The sequence below is a fragment of the Mus caroli genome, unplaced genomic scaffold (assembly GCF_978045245.1).
Source record: "Mus caroli unplaced genomic scaffold, Mus_caroli_1 scaffold_9, whole genome shotgun sequence".
NCBI classification, from domain to species: Eukaryota; Metazoa; Chordata; class Mammalia; order Rodentia; family Muridae; genus Mus; species Mus caroli.
Window position 1 is genome coordinate 127,219,668 of NW_028227264.1, and position 26,698 is coordinate 127,246,365.

At 44.0% G+C, this 26,698-nt stretch overlaps 2 protein-coding genes across 3 annotated transcripts in view; one reads left to right on the plus strand and one right to left on the minus strand.

The window, feature by feature from the left end:
• Nab2 (NGFI-A binding protein 2) overlaps window positions 1-2,037 on the minus strand; it is a 15,775-nt gene extending 13,738 nt beyond the window's left edge. Inside the window, exon 1 of the mRNA XM_021175149.3 lies at window positions 1,926-2,037. The gene's annotated coding sequence lies outside the window, so the exon portion shown is untranslated. The remainder of the gene's footprint in view (window positions 1-1,925) is intronic.
• Window positions 2,005-26,539, plus strand: Nemp1 (nuclear envelope integral membrane protein 1). 2 transcript variants are annotated; one of them, XM_029482470.2, is made up of 9 exons: window positions 2,005-2,088; window positions 13,360-13,475; window positions 14,349-14,568; window positions 15,904-15,976; window positions 18,002-18,095; window positions 18,533-18,647; window positions 19,957-20,182; window positions 20,904-21,077; window positions 21,755-26,539. In XM_029482470.2, the coding sequence occupies exons 2-9, from the start codon at window positions 13,377-13,379 to the stop codon at window positions 21,918-21,920; spliced, it is 1,167 nt and encodes a 388-aa protein (XP_029338330.1). In that variant the 5' UTR covers window positions 2,005-2,088; window positions 13,360-13,376; the 3' UTR covers window positions 21,921-26,539. The 2 variants fall into 2 exon arrangements, with proteins under 2 accessions (XP_029338330.1, XP_021030812.1); XM_021175153.3 differs by lacking the exon at window positions 2,005-2,088 and adding an exon at window positions 2,322-2,490.
• The last annotated feature ends 159 nt before the right edge of the window (window positions 26,540-26,698 follow it).

The window sequence follows — 26,698 nt, forward strand, 5'->3', positions numbered from 1 at the left end:
AAAAACCCATCTTTGACTTCCTCAAGCACTGAAAAGATAGCAGAGACTTTCCATATATCTGCATCATCTCTTCTGCTACCTTCCACTGATATATAGGACTCACTAACTCATACATTAAGAAAAAACACGCTTAAGGTTTCATTCTGTTCTATTTTTAAAATTTTCAAGTATGTCCTGTCATGAGTGCCTATGTAGTACCCTTGGAGACCAGAAGAGGGTGTCAGAATCCCTGGAGTTACAGCAGGCAGTGAGAATGTAGTACCCTGTGGATGCCAGAAGAGGGTGTCAGAATCCCTGGAGTTACAGCAGGCAGTGAGAATGTAGTACCCTGTGGATGCCAGAAGAGGGTGTTAGAATCTCTGGAGTTACAGCAGGCAGTGAGAATGTAGTACCCTGTGGATGCCAGAAGAGGGTGTTAGAATCTCTGGAGTTACAGCAGGCAGTGAGCCACCACAAGTGGGTGCTGGGAAGAAACTCCGTCCTGTGCTAGATGGAGCAGTGTCACACTGTTCACTGTGGGGTCAGCTCTGCAGCTTCTATTTATAGTTTTTGTCTATATTTACTGAGCTCAAACCCAAGTTTTCTGGTGCACAAGGCTCCTTCCCACTACATGGCTTGACATTTGCAGGTCAGGCAGAGAATATGTACAGTACTCACAGAAACCGAAGCAGGACGGAAAGATGGGCAGGGCAGACTGGCAGGGAAAGAGGTGACTCACGCTTGCAATCTCAGTTTTGTTTCTTCGGGCTTTTTTTTCTTCCTGTTCCAAGATCCATATTATATGACATGTAGTTCATCATGTTTACGTATGCTCCCTTGTCTGGGATAGTCTGTTAGTCTTCCCTTGTTTCACATTAATGTAAGTTTTTGTTTTGAGGTTGGTTTTAGATGTGTAGTGTAGTGTAAGCTAATCTTATTTGTGATCCTCTGACCTGAGTGTTTAGAATGCTGGAGTTAACATATATGGACCAACACGCCTCCTGTTAACCTTGACATTAAAAGGTTTTTGTTTTGTTTTGTTTTGTTTTTACATCAATTGATCCATTGTGTGTGTGTGTGTGGGGGTGGGGGTATTGTGTGCCACAGAGTCGGTATGGAGGTCCTGTGGGAGCAGAGGTTGGTTTTCTCCTACCATATGAGTTCTAGGTTTACACAACCGAGCCATCGCAATAAGCCATATGTGTGTTGTGTATGTACATATAAATGCACATATACATGCATACCTGTGTCTACACACAAGTGTGTGTGTGTATATGTATGTGTGTGTATGTATATGTAGGCAGGCAGATTTCTGGGTTCGAGGCCAGCCTGGTCTACAGAGTGAGTTCCAGGACAGCCAGGAATACACAGAGAAACCCTGTCTCAAACAAACACAAAAAACAAACAAACAAACAAACAAAAGGTGCTTCAATTTCTGAAAGTGCTACACACACAGTGCCTGGACTGCAAATGTTGTATCATGTACTGGGAGGCATCTAAGCCACAGAAAGAACTTAGATTTGAGCTCAGAACCTACTTTGTGTTTCCTTTCTCTCTCTTAGCCTTGGCTTTTTTTTTTTCCCCCCAAATGGAGAGGATAAACAGTCTTAATTATCACTTGTTTCGTTTCAAAACCAGAAATGCTCGTGACTTGTAGTTTATTCCTGTGGCGTTGGTGATCGAAACGAGGGCCTTGTGCACAGTTCAGCTACATCTTCTGTCAAAAAAGGAAACCGAAGCCAAATTAATACTTGTGTGTGTGTGTTTTGTTTTCTGTTCGTTTTTTTCTTGCAGTGCTGGGGATCGAAGTCAGAGTTTCTATCTCAGCTCTACCTCTACATTTTCAAACGTTGTTTATGCCTACAAAACCTTGACAACGCACAATAATCCTGTACTTATTGCTGAAATATTTCAGAACTTTGGAGACAGGCTGGCAATCATTTTACCTTAAAAAACGTTCACGGGAGAACCTTACTCGTGAAGAGTTGCCGCTGGCTAGCATGTAATAAAAGGACCGCGGAAGAAAGGAAAGAAAAACTAGAAGAGACTCGACGTTTCGATGGAAACACGCAGTCCAGGAGGCCTCCTCTCATTCTGATTTCCTATTGGGTAAGCTTTCCATCAATCTCATTTGTAAATAAACCGCGGACGGAAGCAGGTTGCGGGGAAAGGGCGGGCTCTTCCTGTCGTTACTGCCAGGGTTGGCGTTGCTAGGAGGTGTGGCTCCTAGGGGCGCGGGAGGGCGGAGCGCGCGAGGCCCCGCCTGCTTCACGGGGTGGGGGGGGTAGGGCGGGTCTCGCAGCTGATTGGCTGCCGGCGCTGCCTGTTCGGAGACAGTTGCTGAGGAGGGGCACGCGAGGAGGAGGCGGTGTGAGGCATCCATGGCGGGAGGAATCAAAGTGTCGGTGTGGTCGGCGGTTGGTCCCGGGCCCCGGTGCTGGGGGGCCGGGGGCGGCGGCGGCGCCGCGTGGCTGCTCTTGGTCGTCGCCGGCTGCGTGGTCTGCGGCTCAGGTACCACCCCGGCAGCGGCTGCCCAAGGGTCGGGCGCGAGGGCTAAATGTGGAAAAGTGGTTTCTCATCCCGAGGGTGCGGCCCGTTACTCGGAGCCGCGCGGGACGCTGAGGGAGACGCTCCAGGGACGGTCCGCACGGACGGGTCCCGGGCCGCCCTCCGGACAGCTCGGGTCGGGCGGAGGCCTGAGCCTTCCCCAGGAAGGGATGCCTGGGCTGGTTGACACCCTTTAGGGGGGAAACCGCGGAGGGGCTGCGTGGTGCTGCTAGGTCCCTTCAATTTCTGAGTTAAAACGGATTTCTGGGTTTCGCCCAGAAATAGGTCAGGAGAAAGCAAACGCCCCACTCATTCAGTTTACTAAAAACACCCCAGGGATGGATCTGTCTCGATTACAGTGGGATAGAGTTCACCTGAATGTTTTTCAAGACAGGGTCTATCAGGGTAGCCCTGGCTGTTCTGGAACTCACACCTTAGACCGGGCCGGCCTGGAATTGAGAGACCCACTGCCTCTGCCTCCTGTGTGCTGGGATTAAAGGTGTGTGCCACCACTGGCCTCTTGTTAAGATCTTCCTCCCAAATAGCCCCGGAGAACACACCTGGAGTCATACTCCAGTTGCCCAGGAAAGATAAGAGAGGCCATCCGCTTAAGCAGGACGTACGTAGTTCCTAAGTTTATTCATTCTTTCAAGCACATTCATTTTGTACCTCCTGCTGGACAATCAGCTCCGGAGTAGGTAAGAAACTTATTTTGTGTTCCCGACCAGAAAAAAAATTTAAAAGTTGATAAGAAATCGTGTTTTCCCTCCCTTGTTAAATAGTGGCCGGGAAAATAAGTGATGTTTGCCAACATCCACTGGAGGGAGTAGCAACTCCAGAGAATAAAGACAGCCGAGGCGTGTAAGCACACATCCACTCTCATACTGCCCCCTTCCGTTCCTGCCTGCCTGTCACTTGCTCTCACTTGTGGCTTTAAGATCAACACCCATAAATATATTGTCCAAGAGGGACTGGAAACTTCTTTTGGGAAGAGAGTATGTGTCCAGGAAAGATTCTTTTCCAGATCAGGGCCTAAAAGCCTAGAACAGGATTTGGAAGGACTGTCACCTGAATAAACTTTCAAAATGGGGCCTTGGGGTGTGAAGAAATAAGGAAATATTAAGCACAATCAGCAGTTCCTTTCTTTGAGATTTCTTTTACAGGGAACTGGGGATTGAAACGTAAAGCAAAAAGCCAGGCATAGTGGCTCAGAACTTTACTCCCAGCACTTGGGAGGCCAAGGGAGACAGATCTCTCCAGTTCGAAGATAGCCTGCTCGGTGCACTTAGTTCCAGGACAACCGGAGCTACCTAGACCCGGAAACAAATAAGCAAATAATAAAATAACTTAAAAAAAAAAAGTGCCAGGCGCGATGGCGCACGCCTTTAATCCCAGCACTTGGGAGGCAGAGGCAGGCGAATCTCTTGAGTTTGAGGCCAGCCTGGTCTACAGGGTGAGTTCCAGGTCAGCCAGGGCTACACAGAGAAACCCTGTCTCGGAAAACCAACCAACCAACCAACAACAGAAGTAACGTAGAGCACACTTTTCTGCTTGCTTGCGTCCCTTCCTTCTTTTACTGAGTCAGGGTCTTACTGTGTTGTGCAGGCTGCTTTGGAACTCACTGTGTGACTCTGACCTGTAACTCAGGATCCCCTGCTTCATCCTCCAGGATTCTGGGTTTACAGCGCGTCACCAAAGGTTCCAAAGTTTCTTCTAGGAAGGGAGGCTCAGGGGCTTCCTAATGTGGAGAAAATTCATCTCCAGGAACAAGTCGGAATGCCGACCTGGTTACGTGGGTGTCAGCTGTCAGAGCAATCTGTGGCACTCTAAAAGCCAGGCTCTCGGATAGTAGGAAGGAATTTTATTCAAAGGTTGGTTACTGTCACAGGGAGTTTTAGAAACATTTATATAGCAAGTATTAATACAGTATAAATTAAGTATAAAGAAGTAGGCAAAACCCTTGAAGTTTATTGCTTGTGTGTGTGTGTGTTTGTGCTTGAGCATATTGGGGGGAGGGGTCATGTGCACATGTGTGCAAGTATAGGCCAAAGGTCTGATGTCTGTTTGATTCTTTATCTCCCCTAGTGGGCCTGGAACTTAGAGATTTGGCTAGACTGCTGACCAGCAGTCTAATCTCCCTCAGCACTGGGGTTACAGGTGATCTGCACTCTGCCTGGCTTCTGAGCTCAGAGCCTTGTGTTTGCAGAGCAGATACTTTACATACTGGAGCCATCACCCAGCCCCAACTTTAAACTCCGAGGATGTGTGTGTGTCCTTTGTTCATGGCCTACTGTATTATTTAATTTTCTGAGCCAGGCTTTTGTAGCCCATGTTGGCCCTTTGTATCAGAGAATGACTTTTAATTATTGATCCTCTCATGTGCTGGGATTATAAGCATTTGCATCCATATCCACCATACTTAGCTACAAATTTGGTGTGTATGTGAGTGGGTGTATTTATTTTTTCAGTGCTAGAAAGCAAATCTAGGACTTGACCCACACCAGGCATGAGCTCTACCAAGCTGCGTCTCTAGCAATATAATTGCTATTTATAAAAGATAAAATTTAGAGCTTATTTCTCCCCTCTTTAAATTTTTATTGGTTTTATTTTGTGTGAGTGTTTTGCCTGTGTGTAGGTATGTGTGCTTGGTGCATACAACAGTCAGCAGAGGGTGTCGGATCCCCTGACACTGGAGTTACAGATGGACAGATAGATGGTGCTGGGAATGAACCTGGATTCTTTCGCAAGAGCCACAAGTGCTCCTAACCACTGAGCTGAGTCTCCAGCCCCTGCCCCCTTTTGTATTTTGTATGTGGTCATTTGGCTTCATTGTTTGGATTTATACTTAGGAGATTTCCAGGCCAGTGAGATGGTTCTGTGGGTAAGGAAGACTTGTCACACAAACCTGGAGACCTGAGTTGGATCCATGAAACCTATAATTGGAGATAACTGATTCCCCAAAGTTGCCAGGGAGGGCAGACATACACATAAACATATGTCTCTCTCTCTCTCTCTCTCTCTCACACACACACACACACACACGTATTACACACACATACAATAATGTTAATAAGATAGAGATCTGTAAAGTTGAATTTTTTTTTAAATTTTGGGGGATAAGTGTTAAATGCATTTTTATTTTACTAATTATTATTAGCTGAGCTGGGAATTGAGCCTAGGGCCTCAAACATGCAGTGTTAGTGCTCTACCACTGAACTGATTCTAGACTTTTTTTTTTTTTTTGGTTTCTCGAGACAGGGTTTCTCTGTGTAGCCCTGGCTGTCCTGGCACTCACTCTAGACTTTTTTTTTAAAACAGGGTCTTACTAGGTATCCCTGCCTCTTTATTTTTTATTTATAATTTGTATTGGTGTTTGGTGTGAGGTGAGGATTTAGATAGATTTTATTTTTTAAGTAGTCACATGTCCCAGCATGTAGTTTAATAATCCTTTAGGAAACCTGTTGCCTGTAGATGGTAGATTTGAAAATGTTTTTTTTAAAAAAATGCTTCTGCTCTGGCTGGTTTTTGTTAGCAGTTTATTTTTATTTATGTTTAAAGATGTATTTATTTACTGTGTATACGGCTTTCTGCCTTCATGTATCCTGCAGGCTAGAAGAGGGCATCTGATCCCATTACAGTTGGTTGTGAGCCACCATGTGGTTGCTGGGAATTGAACTCAGGACCTCCAGAAGAGCAGTCAGTGCTCTTAACCGCTGAGCCATCTCTCCAGTTCTTAAAAAACTTTTACTAAATTTGTTCTTTGACAAATTCATGCATTTGTATAGTCTATTCTGATTATCACTACCCAGGCCCCCAGCCCTGCGCAGCTCCTGCTCAGCCCCTTCTTGTCACTGCTGGTCCTATCCCCATTCGTATCTGTTTGTTTAAACTCATGACTCACTGAATGTAACTAGGGCCATCTCCATGGTCATAGATTTGGAACTATCTATTGGAGCCTAGAAAAATGGCAGTTTGGGGGCCAGCAGGATGGCTTGGGGTTAGGTGCCTGATGCCAAGCCTGACACCCGACCCCTGGGATTCACATGGTAGAGAACCAACGCCTACCAGCTGTTCTCTGACTTTCCCACACATGCGTGTGCATGCATGCATACAAGTACAGTGGCACGTGCTCTCAGAAAACACTCAGTATAATCTTAGAAAGGAGCTAGTTGTTGGCAAGGCTTCTGAGTAACTGGGTTACTCTTGACAGAAATGAGTTGAGGGTATTTAAGAGTTAGAAGGGGCTGGAGGGTGTGGGTCTAAGTGTGCATTGCTCCTGGAGAGGATCTGAGTTTGGATTCCCAGTGCCCACATCAGGTGGCTCACACTGAGACACAGACACACAGATACACAATTTAAAGCAAGTCTAGAGTCCTGGTGGTTTCCACAGATCGCCCTCCGTAGCTGAAGCGCAGTACGTTCTGCATTAATGCATTGCCAAGCATATGTGGCTGACCAAGGTGCTGATTTCTCTTGCAGGTTACTAACTGAAAAAAGTTTAAGTTCTTTCCCATGGGGCTGGAGAGATGGCTCAGCCGTTAAGAGCACTGACTGTTCTTCTGGAGGTCCTGAGCTCAATTCCCAGCAACCACGTGGTGGCTCATCCATCTGTAGTGGGATCTGATACACTCTTCTCTTGTGTGTCTGAAGACAGCTGCAGTGTACTCACATAAATAAAAAATCTTTAAAAAAAATTATTTCCCATGAATAGTATAGAATTAAGGAAAAGAAAACTAGGTTGGTTTGGTTTTGTTTTTTTTTTTTGTGTGTGTGTTTTTTTTTCTCCCCAGGGTTTTTTGTTTGTTTTTTGTTTTTGCTTGTTTGTTTGTTTGTTTTGTATCATGCTGGCTGCCCTGGAACTAGCTCTGTAGACCAGGCTGGCCTTGATCTTAAAGAGATCTGCCTGCCTCTGCCTCCTGAGTGCTAAGATTAAAGGCATGCACCATCACTGCCTGGCTCTGAAAACTAGATTTTAAAGAATGTTAATAGTAGAGCTGTTTCCTCAAAAATGTTCCTTTTTAAAAATTATTTTTGGACTTCCACTTCATTGGGAGGAAGAGTACAGCTTTTCAGTGGTTCCTGCCCCTGCTTCCTGTGTGCTGGAATTATGGATGAATGTCAGTCAGCATACCATCCATCCTCAATGGATCATAAATACAGTATTTTCAAGTTTTACATAAACTTATTCCATCTGTTTTTATGTTATAAAGTAGGATTTGCTGTATAGCTTAAGCTGGTTTCAAATTCACTGTAACATAGGCTGCCTTAGGACTTACTTCAACGACCTTTCTTTGTTTCTCAAGAGCAGGGTGACAGCCATGCACATCATGCTCAACATAAATGATGGTGGGGGCGGGGGTGGGGGTGCATGCACACATACGGATATATATGCACAGGCCGGAGACTAGTGCCAAGTGTTTCAATCTCACTAAACCTTATTTTCTCACTGAACACAGAGCTCACAGAAGTGGCTAGGCAGGCAGGCAGTGAGCCCCAGGGATGCTCCTGTCTGCTCCACAGGCTTGGGATTGCAGTTGTACACCACCATGGCTGGTTTCTTATATGGGTTCCGGGGATTGAACTCTGGTCTTCATACTTACACGGAAAGCACTTTTCTGCTTAGCCATCTTCTCTAGCCTGCTCTTTCTCTTCCAAAGGAAGCAATATCTGTATTTATGAGTATTTTTTCTATTTATGAATATATATATATATGCATATATATATATATATAATCTATGAACTTGCTAGGGAGATAAATATCAATAGAGTTTAAATTTGTTTTTATTTTTAATTTATGTCCATGAGTGTATGCCATGTGTGTGTATGGGTGTATATGTATGTGGATGGATGGATGGATGGATGCAGGTGTCCTTAGAGGCTGGAAGAGGATGGTAGATCCTCTGGGGCTGGAGTTAAATGTGGTTGTGAGCTGCTCCATGCGGATGCGAGGGATTGAGCTCAAATCTTCAGGAGGAGCAGTAAGCAGTCTTAACTGCTGAGTCGTCTCTCCAGCCACGCAACAGGAATTGAAAAAAAAAAGTTTTTTTTCTTTTAGAAGAAATTCAGATTACTATAGGGTTGAAGCCTGTAATGAGAAACAGGCACCGTATTCTGACCTAAGGTGTTTTATTAGCCCACAGGGTTAGGTCTGACTGTGTGTGCTCAGATGAGAGTTGTTGTTTGTTGTCCTCCATCCCCACCCCTGCTCCTTTGTACTGTGTGTGTACCTTAGCCTTTCTGTTTTGATGTCATAAGTGAGATCAGCTTTTTTAAAATTGAGATTTAATTTATAAATGCTATTTGGTGGGTTTTAGTATTTTCACAGTGTTGTGCCATTATTGTAACTGTTAGTTCCTGTCTTCTCTCCATCCTGTCTCTGACAGCCGCTCAATCTGTTTCTTGTCATGGCATTCACTCCTTCCAGACATTTTATATGAATTTATCTGTCATTTTCTTCTTGTGACCTTTTTTTTTTTTCTTTTGTATGACTTCTTTCGCACAATATAACCTTTTACTAAAGGTTCATCATTTTGTAGCATGTGTCAGTATTTCATTTTTTAAATTTAAAACCTTTTTTAAAAAAGATTTTATTTTATGTATATGAATGAGTACGCTGTAGCTGTCTTCAGACACACCAGAAGAGGGCATCAGATCCCATTACAGATGGTTGTGAGCCATGTGGTTGCTGGGAATTGAACTCAGGACCTTTGGAAGAGCAGTCAGTGCTCTTAACCACTGAGCCATTTCTCCAGCCCAATTTAAAACCTTTTTTATTGCATCCTATTCATGTGGACATTGTTTCCATGTGTCTGGGCACACTGTACATGCCAAGTGCCCAGAGATGCCAGAAGAGGACCCTTGATTCCCTGGGACTGGAGTTAGATGGTTGTGGGTGCTGGAAATTGAACCCAGGTCCTCTAACAGCAGCCAGTGCTCTTAACTGCTGAGCCACCTCCCCAGTTCTAATACTTTTCTTTTAGAGCTGGATGTAGTCCATTGTGTGAATGTAACACATTTTGTTTACCTGCTCATTAGCTGAGTGGCACTGAGCCTTTTCATTCTCTGGTGGTTATGTAGGAAGCTTTATGATAGGTTTTTATACACATTCATGTGCATAGTTTTGTGTGAACATATTCCCAATTGTCTGGAATTATATAAGGAACTATTAAACTATAATATTGTCCTAAAAAAAATGTATCATTTTACATCCTGCCAGCAGTACATGGGGGGTAAGTTCCCAATTTGTCCATATTCCCAACCAACATTTGTTACTGAATTAATTTCTTAATTTCTTTCTTTCTTTCTCTCGTTTTTTTATTGTTTTTGTTCTTTTGGGTTTTTAAAGATTTATGTATGTGAGTACACTGTAGCTGTACAGATGGTTGTGAGCCTTCATGTGGTTGTTGGGAATTGAATTTTAGGACCTCTGCTCGCTCCAGTTTGTCCTGCTCGCTCTGGTCAACTCTGCTTGCTCATTCCCTGCTCGCTCAGGCCCAAAGATTTATTTATTATTATAAGTACACTGTAGCTGTCTTCATACACACCAGAAGAGGGCATCAGATCTCATTCCAGATGGTTGTGAGGTACCATGTGGTTGCTGGCAATTGAACTCAGGACCTCTGGAAGAGCAGTCAGTGCTCTTAACGGCTGAGCCATCTCGCCAGCCTTTCTTTCTTTCTTTTTTAAGATTTATGTATTTTATGTATATGAGTACACTGTTGCTCTCTTTAGACACCAGAAGAAGGCATTGAATCCCATTACAGATTGTTGTGATATGTTTAATTCCCATGTGGTTGCTGGGAATTAAACTCAGAACCTCTGGGAGAGCAGTCAGTGCTTTTTGACTGCTGAGCATCTCTCCAGGCCTATTACTGAATTTCTTTTTAAAAAAAAGTTTAAAATTTATTTATAGTATGTGTGTGTGTTGTGCCATGTACATTGCAGTGTGTATGGAGAGGACAGTGTGCAGTTGGTTCTCACCTTCCGTCATGTGGGTCCTGAAGGTCAAGTGCAGCTCATCACACTAGGCCGCAGTTACTTTTGTCTTTAACCCATCTCTGGCCTCACCTCTGCAGCCCTGGCTGGCCTGAAACTGGCTGTGCAGTACAATCTGGTCCCCTGCTCCCAGGGATCCACTTTCTGCCTTCCATGTGCTGTGCTTAACCATATGAGCACCATGCCCAGCTCCAGACTTGGAGCTTTGTTTGATTGTAGCCATTCTAGTAAGTGTGAAGTCGTGTTTTATTGTGGCTTTGGCTTCTATTTCTTTAATGATTTGAGCCCCATTGTCATGTACATTTATGTATGTGTTTTCTTTGGAGAAATATCTACTGGCATCTTTTATTTGTTAAAAGGACTGGGTTGAGCCAGGGTATGGTGGCATATAATTATAATCCGTGGGACATAGAGGCAGAAGATTCTGGAATTCAAGGTCATCTTCAGCTATAGAGCAAGTTTGAGGCCAGTGTATGAGACTGGCTGGAAAGGGTTATTGTTGTCATAGCTGTCTATGTATTCCAGCTATTTTTATTGTCAGGTATGTGATTGGAAAACGTTTCTTCCTATTTCCTGAGGTAGTCATTTTACGTTTGTGTTCTTTGGCTTACAGAAGTATCGGTCTCTCTCTCTGTAAGTTTTATACATGCATACGTGTGTGTGGGTGCATGTGTGTGGGCATAAATGTATGCTTGGGTACATGTTGTGTGTGAGTCTATGTGGTGGACATAGGGCAGCCTCAAGTGTCATCCTTAGGAACATTGTCCCTTTCCTGAGTCAGGGTCTCTCACTGGCCTGATCTCACCATAGGCTAGGGAGCCCCAGGGGACTTCCTGTTGTCTCTCCCCCTAAGCTGAGACTATGCTGCAGGACGCTGACATTTTCCCATGGGTTCTAGGATCCTTGAGCCTTCAAGGCAGGAAGTGCTTGCTTTACTGAGTCAGCCCCTCACCCACGCCCGCCATCTCCTTTCTTCCCTCTGTTCTGGAACTGCTAGGAAGCCATGGTTTTACATTTCCTCAAGTCTGCTTTAGGGATTTCTTCTTGACTTCTGCATATTCTAGGATCCTACTTAAGAAACCATTGTTTAGTACAAGGCCATGGAGAGTTATACCCATGTCTTGTATGTTTAGCTCGGACCTAGGCTTGCGGTTAAATATGACTTTAAAGCTAGTGTGGTGATGGGGCTGTCTCAGTGATAGAGTGCTTGCCTAGCATGTACAAAGAAAGCCCTGGGTTGGGTCCTCAACACAAGAAACAAACAAAACAAAACCCAACAACAACAACAACAACAAAAGGTCTTAGTTTCACTTTAAAATCATCTTAACTGGTAGGATGGCTCAGTGGGCTTGCCCATCAAGTCTGACAACCTGAATCGCATACCTAAGACTTGTATGGTGGAAGAAGAGAAGGAACTCCTGGAAGTTGTCCTCCAGCCTCCACACTCGCACTGTGGCAGGCCCCCCTCCAAAGTAAACTAAAAATAAGATGGGCATTGATGCTTTCAGAGGGTTTGTTTGAGACAAGGTTTCTCTGTGTCCCTGGCTGTCCTGGAACTCACTCTGTAGACTAGGCTGGCCTCAAACTCAGAGATCAGCCGCTTCTCCCTCCTGAGTGCTGGGTGGGATTAAAGGTGTGTACCACCGTGCCCAGCTCAGTAATGCTTTTTGTGTGGGTAACTTTGATTTGGATTTAGTTGAGGATTTTTTTTTTTCCTTTTCTATTTTTTTGTGGTGGGTGGGGCTAGGAGGAGGAGGAGACAGGGTTTCTCTATGTAACAGCCTTGGCTGTCCTGGAACTCAAACTCAAATCTGTAGATCAGGCTAGCTCAGAGAGATCCCTGCCTGCCTTTGCCTTCCAATTGCTGAGATTAAAGGAGTGTGCCATCATACCTGCCTGAGGATTAAGGATTTCTTTCTTATTTAAATCTATCTACCTGACACTAAAAACCACACTGATAATTAAATTTGTACTTACTCTTACTTGATAAGTGTTCTGCATAGGGTTTTGGAGATGGCTTAGGTGGTCAGGGTACTTGCTGTCACGTAACCAGAGGTAGACGCCTGGGGACACCATAGTAGAAGGAGAGTCATGGTCCTCCCTGATCTGCACATGTGCACACCCATACCTCTCTCACTCCAACAGAAAAGAAATGTAAAAATCTCTGCATAATATAGAAATTTAGTGAAGAAATAGATGTTTTGGGTTTAATCTCTAATACCACAAAGAAAAATGTTACTAAAATAATCGTTTCAAAGAAGGTAGGTTGGGTGTGGGAAGGTATAGGAGAGTGATTTCTCGTAAATCTTTTTTTTTAAGATTTATTTATTTTTATTTTATGTGTGTGAGTACACTGCAGCTGTCTTCAGACACACCAGAAGGAAGCATCAGATCCCATTACAGGCGGTTGTGAGCTACCATGTAGTTGCTGGGAATTGAACTCAGGACCTCTGGAAGAGCAGCCAGTGTTCTTAACTGCTGAGCCATCTCACCAGCCCCTAAGAAGTAGCTTTTATTGTTTATGCTGTGTTAATGTAATGTTAGCTATCTGTAACAGTTAAATAATTAAAGGCTGAGAATGTAACCCAGTGATAAAGCATATGTTTAGCATGTTTGATATTCTACAGTTAGTCTTAGACAAGCACACATGTAAATTAGACAGAGATAAAACTGCTTTATTCTCATTTTTTTTTGTTTGTTTTGTTTTTGTTTTTATGGTCTGGTTCGTATTTTAAGCATAAGTTTAAGCATCAGTTTACTTCTTTTAATAAAATGAACTATAGTTATGACTTGTTCTGTTATGACATACTTAATTCTTGTTTCCCTTTTTGCCTAAAGCTGATGTAAATGTGGTCATGCTTCAGGAATCGCAAGTTGATATGAATTCCAGTCAACAATTCTGTTATAAAAATGTGCTTATCCCAAAGTGGCATGATATATGGACACGGATACAGGTAATTAGTAGCTCCAGCCCTGGGCATCTCAGCTCCCTTTACCAGCTTAGGGTACTATGATCCTGAGGTAAATGTTCTTCCTTCTTCCTCGTGTTGGGTTCCTCCCTTGTGAAGTCTGCACACTCATGCCTCTTTTGAAATGTCTGTGCCTCCTATGGCTGGACTCTGGAGTGCCTGTCTGAACTCTTGTCCCGTGGTTCCCATTCTATTTTGATTCTGTGAGAGAAGTTTCCTTGGGTGACTTTGGGCTCTTTTATTTCATAGCACAGTTAAGTCACCCACAAGCAAGAGACTCTGACTGTGATAGTGATTGAAGATGCTGCTGTGCACACAGACACTGATAAGGATGTTTGCTGTCCACATCAGCCACACGAGAGCTGGGCTTGTGGGGGGCTTTCAATCCTTTCTTTACTTTCTGATACAAAATTCATACTGACTCTGAGGCACATTATAACCAACATTTATCCATAATCAGTGATTTGTGACAGTGCGTTGGACTCAGCCTGTCATTATGGGAAACATTTTCAGTTTTCTGGGGCTGTTTATGACTGGCAATTTTCTTAATATTACAGATCCTTGCTTTGTATGATCTCATAAATAGCAGTATTGATGACTCTTTCTGCTTGGGAACTTCTCCCTCCCCCCTTTTCTGGCTTAATAGTAGATTCAGACCATGATAACAAGAAATTGTAGCAGCAGCCTCTATCAGAGCAGCATCATTTGCCAAATTATGTTTCTGTTACTGCATCTGTACATTTCTGCTAAGCTTTGTGTGAAATGGCACATTGTTCATCAGCTATTTAAGGTTTTTTTTTTTTAATTATGTTTATGAAAATTTTCTACTTTTTCATCCTAATGTCATTTGTGTTACAGGTTCGGGTAAATAGTTCCAAATTGGTCCGAGTTACCCAGGTGGACAATGAGGAGAAGCTGAAGGAGCTAGAGCAGTTTAGTATCTGGAACTTTTTTTCTTCTTTTTTAAAAGAGAAATTGAATGACACCTATGTTAACGTGGGTCTGTACAGCACTAAAACCTGCCTCAAGGTTGAGATGATAGAGAAGGACACCATGTACAGTGTCACTGTGACCCGGAGTAAGTCTCAACTGCTTCTCTGGTGGATTCTGTAGTGAGAGGGACGGACAGGCTTTGGAGGGTACAATGAGTAAGACAGAGAAGTCTGCCTGGGACAGTTCCCTTTGGTTTGTGATTACAGTCTTGACTGTATCATGGCCCTCAACAGCTTATGGAGACTCCACTTAAGCGTCTGTAGCCCAGAATGACAAGTCTCCTTTAGTGATTCAGTGCCTAGAACCGGGCAGGTTCTGAGCTGAATGGCGAGTACCTGGAGTCAGTCAGACAGTCAGCATAGTCATGCTTTCTGCAGACTTCGTGACAAAGGTATTTGCACTACTCCATGCAGGCCTGTGTTTGAAGACAGGAAAGCTCAACAGTATAAAATTGGTAGCTCATAAAATAGTGCTTGTAGAATCATAATTAAAGATTGAGACCGCTGGGTGTGGTGGCGCATGCCTTTAATCCCAGCACTTGGGAGGCAGAAGCAGGCGGATTTCTGAGTTGGAGGCCAGCCTGGTCTACAGAGTGAGTTCCAGGACAGCCAGGACTAAACAGAGAAACCCTGTCTCGAAAAACCAAAAAAAAAAAAAAAAAAAAAAAAAAAAGTAAAGATTGAGACCACTTATTTACTGGACCTGGGGGACTTTTTTTCTTATCTGAGAGCAACTGAGAAAGCTTTAGAGGAGGTGGATCCCATCAAATCCTGACTTGGTTTCCCCTTCGTTTCTACTCAGGGCTCATGGCTGCAGAGAGATTGTGCCCTCCAGCGAGCTGTGCTGCAGCTGGCTCTGTGGCTGTGGAGAGCTGGACTCTCTTTGGTGTGTTCTCCTGTCCATTTCTAGGCCTTGTGAAAGCCATGGGATACTCTGGCAAGCCACTAAGGGCTCGCCAGGGGTCTGCTTGGGCCTCTAGGACCCGAGTGTGATATGTTTAGCAGGTAGACTTTTTTCAGCACAGTGCTTTATATATAGTGAAGCAAAGTAGGAGGTATGGTTGAGCAAGTAAAATGCTATGTGGAGGACACAAGGTCCATGTTTCAGGTCCATGCCTGTAAGTGATGGAAGGCTCTGACACAAATGGCAGGGATCCCTTCTGAGCCACAGCATAAAGTGGTGATGGCATAGTGTGCAGCTAAATCCTCAGTAGAAGAAGCCAAAATAGGGCAAGCACAGACTAGACAGAAACCTGTTTATGGTTTTTCTTTCGAAGGGTACCAGGATTTGTGTGGTATATCTACACTGCCATTTAGTTGAGCTATCTGCTTTACTTTATAGTTGACCAGTAACAACAATGTCATCTTTTATAATACCTTTAATGGATTCTTTTATTAAGCAAATGTTCTATTTGTTTCAGGATTTGACCCCAAACTCTTCCTTGTTTTCCTCCTCGGACTGACGCTGTTTTTTTGTGGTGACTTGTTGAGCAGGTAGGTATGGACTCGACAGAACTCTTGTTATAGGAATTTTAAGTGCTGCTGTTCTCTGCTCAGGATCTATGTTGCCTGCTGGGGTATTTTTAAGATTTTTTATTATTTTGGACAATATAAATAAATATTTGTCATTTTGTTTGTTTGCTTGAGACAGAGTCTCAATGTACTGTAGGCCAAACTGGCTACAAACTCCATCTGCCTCTGTCTCCCAAGTGATGGCATTAAAGGTGTATGCCATCATATCTAGCTGCTTTTTAAGTTTATGTGTGATCTGTGTGTCTGTGTCCCTGTGCATGTGCTGCCTGCAGAGGCCAGTAGAGGGCGTTGGACCCCCTGGGCCTGGAGTTAAGGAGTTGTGAGTTGTCCAACATGGGTGCTTGGGACAGAACTCAGATCCTCTGAAAGAGCAACAAGCACTCAAAACAGCTCAGCCACCTCCTCTCTGGCCCTGCTTGAATGTATTAAAAATAAAATGACTTTCCCCTCTGATTTGAATAGGATTGTTGGTTAATGCATTTTCTCATTAGGCAGCTCCACCGTTGTATTAATGAGTTACCTAGGACTATTCAGTTGACTCAAGTTAGCAGTAATATTATTGTAGATATTTATATAGTGAAATTGTTACCAAAGTACACTTGATGAGTTTCATGCTGTTTACATACAAGGAATCAAGCATCAATTCTTGTCCATTTCCTCCTCCTAGAAATGTGCTAGCTATGATCTGTAAAACTGGCATGCACTAACATAAAGGCCACTCTCTGGGAGGAAATGCTTACTTGACACTGCTGAAGCAGTCAAGAACTTGAGGCAGTAAAGTCCTAGGTCCTATGGGGAAACCTACTTCAACTCTGCTAAAAAAAACTATAGCAGTAAAATGACTCCTAATGAGAATAAACACCAACAACATAACAAAAACCCCAAAGAACAAACAGCCCCCTCCCCCAGATCCATTTTGTATTGGCCAGCTACTCCGGCGTGAACCTGCCCTGGCGTGTGGTTTATGTGCCCAGCAGAGAAGCTTCTTGAAGCACACAGTAGTTCACACACAGACCCACACAGAGCCATCATCCCCAGGTGGGCTGTCTGAATTGAACCCCTCTCTTGCAAGGCTCAGGGATCTATATAGAGAAGGAGGTGAGATTGTAAAAGCCAGAGGTGGTGGATGACTTTGAGCTTCTATAAGGGTGATGGTTCACACCACCCTTCCCATGTATGTCAGGCCTGGCTTCACACCATGCTTCCTCCTCCTTCAGTCCTTCATTTTTGAACCCCTTCTTCCATGATGCTCCCTGAGCCTTGGAGGGGATGATACATACACCCCATTTCTGGCTGGACATTCAAAAGTCATTCATTCTTGGTACTTTTAACCAGTCGTGAATCTCTGCAGTCATCACTGACCACTGCACAAGAATCCCAGAGAAGGTGATTTGATGGCACATTGGTTCCATTTAGCAAAAGTGCTGCAACAGCTCTCCCACTTGGGTCCACAAACTCTCCAGCCATGGGCTTTTGATGGTGTTAATAGCAGCAGATTAGAATTCTCTCCTGTGGAAAGGGCATCAAATCCAGCCCTAGAGTGGCTGGTTACTCCTCAAACAGCCTTCAGTGTACTACTGCAGGTGTGCTCTTCTGTGTGTCAGCATCCTGCACATAGGGTCCATGAGTAAGACGGGCTAGAGCTCTTCTTTGGCATCCTGGGGAGCCCATGCTGGCTCTGTGAAGGCTGCCCAGCAGGAAGGAAGTTCGAGTCCAGTTTCAACTTGATTTTTCTATATCCTGAGTCTATAGCATACAGTGGATTTGGACAGAGATGGATACAGGAGTGAGATTTAAAGAGGACCTCATCGACACTGACTAACCTTCATCATCTATCAACTGCTATGTCAGTCTACACTTCTGTAGTCTTCAGTACCAGGCAGCATCTCCTCTAATCTTGAAACTTTAGCTAGGGCACTTGCGATTTCACCAGTGTGTTCTGTGGCCTATGACATTACATAGTCAAGTAAAATATTTTTTCTGCAGGAGTCAAATTTTCTACTATTGCACTGGGATGAGTGTGGGAATCGTGGCCTCTCTCTTAATCATCATTTTTATGATCTCTAAGTTTATGCCCAAGGTAAGTAGTGAGATCTTTCCTGCGTGTTGAGGGTGACCTTGGGTAGCTGGAGGTTGGGTTGCCTTTTGGAGTAGTTTTTAGAGCACAGAACATTTGCGTTGTTGATGGTTGATGAGTCAGTGACTGTCCTGTTCTTTAGTTCTGAAAAGCACTTGCAAGGTATATCTGAAGCCTGATTACATACAAATTCTATTGAAATCATGTCTCAGTGGGAACTGAAAGCCACTTTGTTTCTGATGTAGCCAGGCTTTTCAGTTGTTTCGCATCTCATCATCTTGGTGTTCCTTGCAGACTGTACCTTTTTAGGTATAAAACACATCTTTTTAAGAGATGAGTTTTTATGCATTTTGAGTAGGTTGAGTTGAAAGAAAAATTTGTCCCATTTGCTTCTTATGTAAAAGCCTTGTAACTTTTGCCTTCATCTCTGCTTTGTCTAGAGAAGTCCCATTTACGTCATCCTGGTAGGAGGCTGGTCCTTCTCTCTGTACCTCATTCAGCTAGTTTTTAAGAATTTACAAGAGATATGGAGGAGTTACTGGCATTATCTTCTAAGTAAGTGTTGGTGTAGCTTTCCTGTGTGTGTGTTTATAGGCTGCTTGGTTGATTTGATTGTGAGAAGATGCTCCCTGCTGACAGGGAATCAGTAGCTAATAGCATTTGATTAACTTGTAGAAATTATAATCTCTCTCTCTCTCTCCCCCTCTCCCTCTCCCCCTCCCCCTCTCCCTCTCTCTCTCCCTCTCTCTCCCTCTCTCTCTATGCAGGGTTTTTCTGCATAGAGTTAGCTGTCCTGGAGCTCACTTTGTAGATTACGCTGGCCTCAAACTCAGAGATTCACTTAACTGAAGTCAGATACTGTTGATAAGGTCAAAACTCGAAATTGCTGGTGTTTTAAGCAAAATTTAAAAACTTTTAAATTGGCTTTATTATTGTTAATTTAAATATGCTTGGGAACCTTAAGAAGTGCAGTCAATCTTGTATACAGTAAAAGTCCTTTGGTTACACAGATAAAGCTTTTTTTCTCTTGATAGGAACTCAATTTATTATTTGAGAACATTAATATGAATATTTGGGGATTAAAATAGCCTATTTTACACATGTTCAACGTGTAGCTTTTAAGAAAGAATTAATTTTGCCAAAACATGGTGGTACATACCATTCCAGCACTTGAGAGACAAAGACAGGTGGATTTCTGTGAGTTCGAGGACAGCCAGGGCTACACAAAGAAACACAGTCTCAAAAAACGCCAACCACCACCACCACCACCACCAAAGATTTAGTTTTTAATTCTATGTGTGTGGGAGTGTGCACTTGACTGCAATGCCTGTAGCATCATCCACGGAGCTGGAGTTACAGGTAGTCATGAGATGGCCCAAGTGCATGCTGGGAATGAATGTGGGTCCTCTCAAGAGCACTGAGCACTCTTAACCTATGAGCCACCTCTTCAACCCCTTGTTACTTGAGTAAATAAATTTGTGATAAAAGGATAAGAATAATACATATGGGGCTGGTGAGATGGCTCAGCAGGTAAGAGCACCCGACTGCTCTTCTGAAGGTCCTGAGTTCAAATCCCAGCAACCACATGGTGACTCACAACCATCTGTAAAGAGATCTGACTCCCTCTTCTGGTGTGTCTGAAGACAGCTACAGTGTACTTACATATAATAAATAAATAAATCTTTTTTTTAAAAAAAGAATAATACATATGTGTACATGAAGAACAGTGAGGAAAATATATTTTCCGAGAATTCAAAATAGGTGAATAATTGAGTGCAGATGTGTCTAATTTCCTGGTTGAGTAGATGCATCTGGTGAGCTTGTGCTGTTCTCCACCAGTGTCTTATGATGACTCTTCTCATAGGCTACATCCTCACAGTTGGATTCATGAGTTTTGCAGTGTGCTACAAATATGGGCCCCTGGAAAATGAACGAAGCATTAACCTGCTGACCTGGACGCTGCAGCTGCTGGGCCTGGGACTCATGTATTCCAGTATCCAGATCCCGCATGTTGCCTTTGCTCTCATCGTCATTGCACTGTGCACTAAGAACCTGGAATACCCTATCCACTGGCTGTGCAGCACCTACAGGTGACTAGCAGGCAGGGTGACTGTTGACATGTGGGGTGTGGGATGCACTTGCAGCGAAAGGATGCCTAGTTTTTCCTTGGGAACCTCTGTAAGTGGGATGTCACCTGCCACCACCCTTGTACCTTTCTCTGTTGAGATAATACTTTTTTTCTTTTTTTATAATAAAAGCATCCAGTAAAGTGTCATGTGTTCCTGTTACCACTAGGTGGTGCAAATTATATCGTGTTTGGTTTGTACATAGGCCTCAAGTTCAGATTTCAGATTATGTCACGCTGACTGTCAAGTTGCTCTAAAAACCTTAATTTTATTTAAGATGTAATTCATAGCGTGATATTATTGGAAAAGTCAATATGGAATGAATGGCCCTGGATTCTGAAATGGCCATGGCTACTCCATTGCAGATAATCAAAACAGTCCCTTCAGAGTGAGGAGCTGAGGTCACGAACCACAACATTATAACATCATTTTGTTGTTTTCCCACTTACTGGAAAAATAAATTATTTGTCATTTATTTGAAAATAAGTGAGTTTGACTACTCTGGCTTTTCACTCATGTTTGGCATGCTAGGAGTACACTGTAATGAAAGGTGTGTGTGGAAGAAAGCTGGGTGATGACTATCGCTGCTGAGTCTGTCTTAGTGTGGTTGTCTCCTGGGACAAGTGGACATAAAGATGGTGTGGATACTGATTAATGACTCATGGTGTTATTTTGGTGAGCACAGAAGGATGTGTAAGGCATCAGGAAAGCCTGTCCCCCCTCGCCTCCTGACAGAAGAAGAGTATCGGATACAAGGAGAGGTGGAGACCCAAAAGGCTTTACAGGAACTCCGAGAATTTTGTAACAGTCCGGAGTGCTCTGCCTGGAAGACCATATCTCGAATTCAGTCTCCAAAAAGGTAAACTCTGATAAGCCAGGCATTTCTGGGTAGTTAATGACCTCGGGCCGACAGATGATGCTTCCAGATAACAGCCTTGTATTTTGCCCTTTGATTGTTGCTCACCTAGGAGCAGGAGTCAAGAGAAAGTAGTAATCTATTTCTTGTTTCCCCAGGCAGCTACCTCACTGTTGGGATTATATCACTAACTTGTGACGACTTCAGTACCGTATTTAAGTGTGGCCCTTGTGTGTTTGACATTAATTTCTGAGTCCCCACCCCCACGCCCCCTTTGGTTGGGAGCAGTTGTACCAAAGAGTGTGTAAAGTTTCAGTTTGGAATCATGATAGCATCAAGTTTATAGCCATAAGTGCAGAGAACTGTAACGCTCAGTCTCCTCTTATCAGGTCTACGGTGACTCAGGGAACCTTAGCACTTCGTAACTACCCAGGACAAGGACAGCGTAGTTAGTGTCAAGCAGGACGAGAGTGCCCAGCATGTTGGCCTGGGATCCCAGCCTTGCCTCCTGCCTAGTTCTTGCTTCAGTTTATGCATCTGCCAAAGCAAGGGCAGGAATTTGTTAAATTCGGTATAATTTGAACTACAGGCACACTGAGCCTTTCAGTCTGTTCTTATTTTGAAAGCCGTTCAGGAAGGACAGATGTGCGCTTCCTAACAAACATCCCTCTCTTTTGCAGATTCGCCGACTTTGTGGAAGGTTCTTTCCACCTCACGCCAAATGAAGTTTCTGTTCACGAACAGGAGTATGGATTAGGGAGCATCCTTACCCAGGATGAGGAGCTGTCCTCAGAAGAGGAGGGCTCAGAGTACCCCACTTTCACACAGAACAATTTCTTGACTTAAATAGCAGTTCGTTGTTTTCATATAGACTGGCATGGTACCTTGGTGTGATCCTCATTGTAAGTGCTGTGCGATTCTCCCAGGCTTTTATAACAGCCTGGAGCGGGTGCAGGAGTTCGGCTGGAATGAGGGGCTGAGTGGGTTACCCTCTGGCAGTACTTTTGGTGTGTACCTCAGGCTGGTCCTCTTCGAGGAAAGAGTGGCGGAGGTGGTGAGGGCTGCGGCAGCTCGCTTCTGACAGTTGAGCACTTGGCCCACTTTGTGGTTCCTGAAGTCAGTTTGCCCACAGCAGTGCAGCTCCTGTTTGAAAGTGTGCTGAGTTCTGGCAACTCTGTCACGGGGACAGACCCTCAAAAATGAGTATTAAGTGCAGTAATGCATTCAAATGGAGGCTGCATCTTTTAAAGAGAATCTATAAGTCTGAGCCATTTTTTACTTCTGTCTGCTCTATTTCACTGCATCCTTATAATAATCCTGAATGATTTAAATATTGAAGAAAAAAATAGATTGTTACCTATCTTGTTTTTTAAACAAATATATTTTTTTAAGTGCAAGAAATTCATGTTCTTTAACCAATAAGTGCTCCAGAGTACAAACCCTACTGACCCCAGATATTTATTGGTACCCATGAAACCCCTGGAGCTGCTGCCGCTGAGCCTTGAATTCTCACGAGTCTGATTTTTAGTTTGCTTGCATTTAGGAGAACGTCTGCTGCCCTTCTGTAGGTTTGGTTTCCTAAGCTTTTTATTATATTTGACATTGGCTTTTTTTCTTGCCGTTTCTCATCACTGACTTTTCCCACTCAGGAATGGTGTGTCCCCTTACCTGTGGAGTATGCACAGTTGAGAATTTGTCTCATTTTCTGATTTGCCGCTGCCTCCTTCCTAACACCGAGGTTCCTCCACATCTCCTGCTGTGTACCTCAGACTGCTTGAGAGTCCCTGTGCATCTGGTATTTCTGTTTTGACTTTTCCTTCTGGGTTGGGGCCTGCTGCTGTACCTCAGGTTGATCCCTTCACCTTCGACTTTACACTGCTAGAATTTTAAGCCTGTGCTGGTGTACCAAGCTTCTTTTTTTCTTCTGTTTTGGTTTTCAAGACACATTTTCTCTGCATAGCCCTTGCTGTCGTGGAACTTGCTCTAGAGAGCACATTAGCCTGGAACTCACAGAGATCCACCTGCCTCTGCCTCTGCCTCTGCCTCTGCCCTCTGCCAAGAATGTTGCCACTGGCTGGCATGTCAAATTTCTTGTTTCTTATATATAAATATTCCCCTTACCTTGATTCCTACATTATAGCTAGGCAGAGACGTCTTATTTACACCCTTCCCCCCTAGTCAGATCACACACCTTCTGAGTTACTATAGTCAGGAAACTGTTCCAGGGCTGGGAATGTAGCTCAGTGGTAGAATGCTTACTGGTTCAGCATGCAAGGCCCTGATTGGGTCGCTAGCACCACAACAAAACAAAATCAACCTCATCTCCTTGTTCCTTGTCTTCTTTTTATATACTTATTCTATTCATTCAGCCTTCCTAACAACCAGCATGCTCCCAGATCTTATCATTTATAAGCCTTAAACAACCATCTGTTAAGTTTCTTTCTATGCAATTTTAGTTTTGTAGCTGCCACACTTTTCCACGGCAGAGAACAGACCTTCAGGTGTACTGCCTGCCTCTGGTGCCCATTCAGCTGTTAGCATCAGCTACATCCCCTGAGTTTACTATACTTACTTACAGTTCCATTTCTGTAGAGACGCTGCCTCTGCAGTGATGTTAGCTTCAGAATCCCTTGCCTTTGCAGATCTCTTAGAAGCTGGCAGGATCATTTACGAGGGACAGACTCTCAAGTTTCTGCCGTTTGCTTGGTTCTTTCATTGTGATCTTCACCACTGCACTGGAGGCAGTGTGTAATGTGTGTAATTCCTTCAGCCAGGGAGGTCGGTGCTCACTCAGGAATACAGCATCAGACTCATTGTCTTAGGATCATCGAGGAGGAAGGTGGTATTTTCAGGAAGCTCTTAGGGCTTCTTCAGACCCGCTTTTAACATGTAATTTTGGAAGACCCTGGGCTTTACTGCTAGCATCCAAAATGTCAGCTGAGACACCTCTCCAGGTGGCCAGTTAGTTATTTCAACCAATGTTCCCCATAGCCTTAAATTGTCCTAAAGTGACAACTACCTCACTTGGTAGAAGGTGACAGAAAAATGAGCAATATCTGAGCTGTGGTTAGAGCTGCAGGGTACAAGAAACTTTGTAACGGAACCTTTTTGTCTTTGTGAATTATGAATACAGTAAAATTTGTCTCTTTTCAAAGAACTTGAAGCTCCTGAAGAGGTGGGAATGCACCTCAGAGGCAGTAAGTGCTTGTCCTGGGGGTGCAGGCTGGGCATCCCCCAAACAAAGCCCACCACTAACAACAAAAGCCTTCAGAAATTTATACCTAGTATATTTTAGTGTAAACTCAGTTATACAACTTTTGTAGGTCTTGGGAGACCTTCATGCCTGTTTCCCCAAATCACTCCTTACGGATGGTAGCTTGCTAAAGGGGAGGAGGCTTTTGACTTCTTCTTTTAATGAGAATTCACTGTAAGTGACTTTGCTCTTCTGTGGGTTGACTCCCTGTGAAAGACAGATTTCTTTTCAAGGCCATTTTTTTTAACTGTATTTGAATTTGGGGTGAGCAAAGCAAGCTCATTTTCTTACCCCTGCCTGGTAGTTGGAGAAGTGAATGCTGAGAGAGCTGCTTCAGACAGTGAAGGACAGACGGTGGGTGCCTCTTTTGTATGCTGTGTATCCTTGGCCTGCCTGCCTGCCTGCCTGCCTGGGTGGCTCCGCTGGATGCTTCTGAGCCTCTGCGTGCCCAGACACTGCTTGAGTCAGCTCAGTCTCATCCCTCAGAATGAGCGCATCAAGGACTGAGGGAGAAGTGGAGTGAGCTGGAGCCATGAGCGCTGCGTGCCAGCAATCATCGACCCAGAAGCTGGTTCCAGGACTGGGGGTCTTGATGGTATTGGAAATGCATTGCTTCTAATGGCTCTGACCTGAGTTCATAAAACATGACTCCCGTTAATGGGAACATAAGAGGCAGCCAGCATACAACTTTACAGTTTTCCTTTCCTCATGAGAACATACTGATCAAAGCCAGGAAAAGTTTAGCAACTTTGATAACTTGGTTACCTTGAAATAAGAAAGAGCTAGTTCCCCGCCCATTCTTGTTCTCTCAGCAGAGGGTGGTTTTGCCTGAGATGGCTCTTTGGGTCCCACTGTTCCATTTTACCATATGACCGCCCATTCAAGGGCATGGCCCTCTGTGAGTCAGTTGTGTTCTCTTTAGCCTACTTTACTTGGGTGATTGAGGTTTGGTGAATAAAAGGACCCAAATAGGCCAGAGAATTCCCCCAGGCCTCGATACCTGTGAAGGATTTGGGAATGGGTTACATAATTGTTGAAAGGTGTGCTGAGATGGATCCCATAGTTAAAATGGTCCTTAGCTGTGCCCACAGCTCTTGTGGACTGAGTGGTACAAGTTGTAGTGTGCAGACAGGAAAGTAATGCCTTCTAGTATTCCCGTGGACTTGGGTCCAAGATGGGTGCCTGCATTTGCATGCTGAGAGTACAGGGCAGGCGTATGGAGCAGTAGCCTTGCACTTTACAAGTATGTCTAAATGTTTGTGCTTGTAGTCTTATAGCAGAGATTATTTCTTTGGGGGAACATAGGCAGTTGAGCTAACCCAGTGGCATCTTCGTGACTTGATTATGGATTCTGTTGCTGTTGGAGACCAGATGGTGACTACCTCGAAAAGGAGGTTTGGAAGTCAGGCATGGTAATTAGTGTCCGCCTGAACTTGGAAGGCTGAAGCAAGGGGACAGACCACTTGAGTTGGACATTGTCAACAGTGGGGACCCATACATGGCAGGCCCTAGAACCCACTGGGAATAAGCAAAGCACATGGATACCCTTTAACCTCAGCGGGGACAGAAGTGGTCACATAGACTCAGACATGGGGCTTTGGGCCACAAGTGTCTTCCATGTGTCATTTTTCTTTGACATGCTCTTATCTCCCCAAGGTATTGTTTAGATAGGGCACCACTCTGTAGCCCAGGCTGTCCTGGAATTCAATTTATTTATTACCCAGGCTTGTCTACAACTCACAGAAGCCCTGCCTCAGCCTCCTGAGTGCTGGGATTACAGGCTTGAGCCACCCAGCCCAGCTTCCTCTTCACACTCTTGGTGTTAACTTGAAAATGTTGAGTTCATTTGTTAGAACTTGTGGGCAGCATGGGCAGCACTGCCATGACAGATCGTCCCCAGCGTGAGCCTTAAGCCGGTTACAACCTGCACTGGCCACTCTCCATGTCTGTGGGACTGTTCCTGAAATAACAGGGCTAAGAAACTACTAGATAAGTTATAGCCTGTGGGCAATGCCTTAGTGTTATTTAGATAAAATATTTGTTACTGATACTTAATACACGGTAAGGGATGTTCAGAAAGAACAAAAGTTTTCAGGGATGTCTGTTTGCTGTGCGTCTTCTACATTTGTGTAAGAAAACCTGATGCCATGTAGTTTTTTATTTCTGTTGTGACTTGTAAATAATCCCCAGTTTAATAAAGTTTTATACAATGTATAGTAGTCTTTTTAAATTAAAGTATTTTAATGTGTGTGTGTGTTCATGGTGTGGACAACTTGTGTGAGTCTGTTCTCCTCATGTGGCTTCCAGGGGTCAGATTCAGGTCATCAGGCTTGTTCTTACCCACTGAGTAACACTCTGTCCTGAATATATT

What these genes read in the sequence shown, in the direction of transcription:
- Nemp1 (XM_021175153.3), top strand. Translation starts at nt 2,361, where the DNA reads ATGGCGGGAGGAATCAAAGTGTCGGTGTGGTCGGCGGTTGGTCCCGGG. An exon ending in ATATATGGACACGGATACAG is followed by an intron (nt 13,476 to 14,348) that starts GTAATTAGTAGC and finishes TTTGTGTTACAG; the next exon opens with GTTCGGGTAAATAGTTCCAA. An exon ending in TGTGGTGACTTGTTGAGCAG is followed by an intron (nt 15,977 to 18,001) that starts GTAGGTATGGAC and finishes TTTTTTCTGCAG; the next exon opens with GAGTCAAATTTTCTACTATT.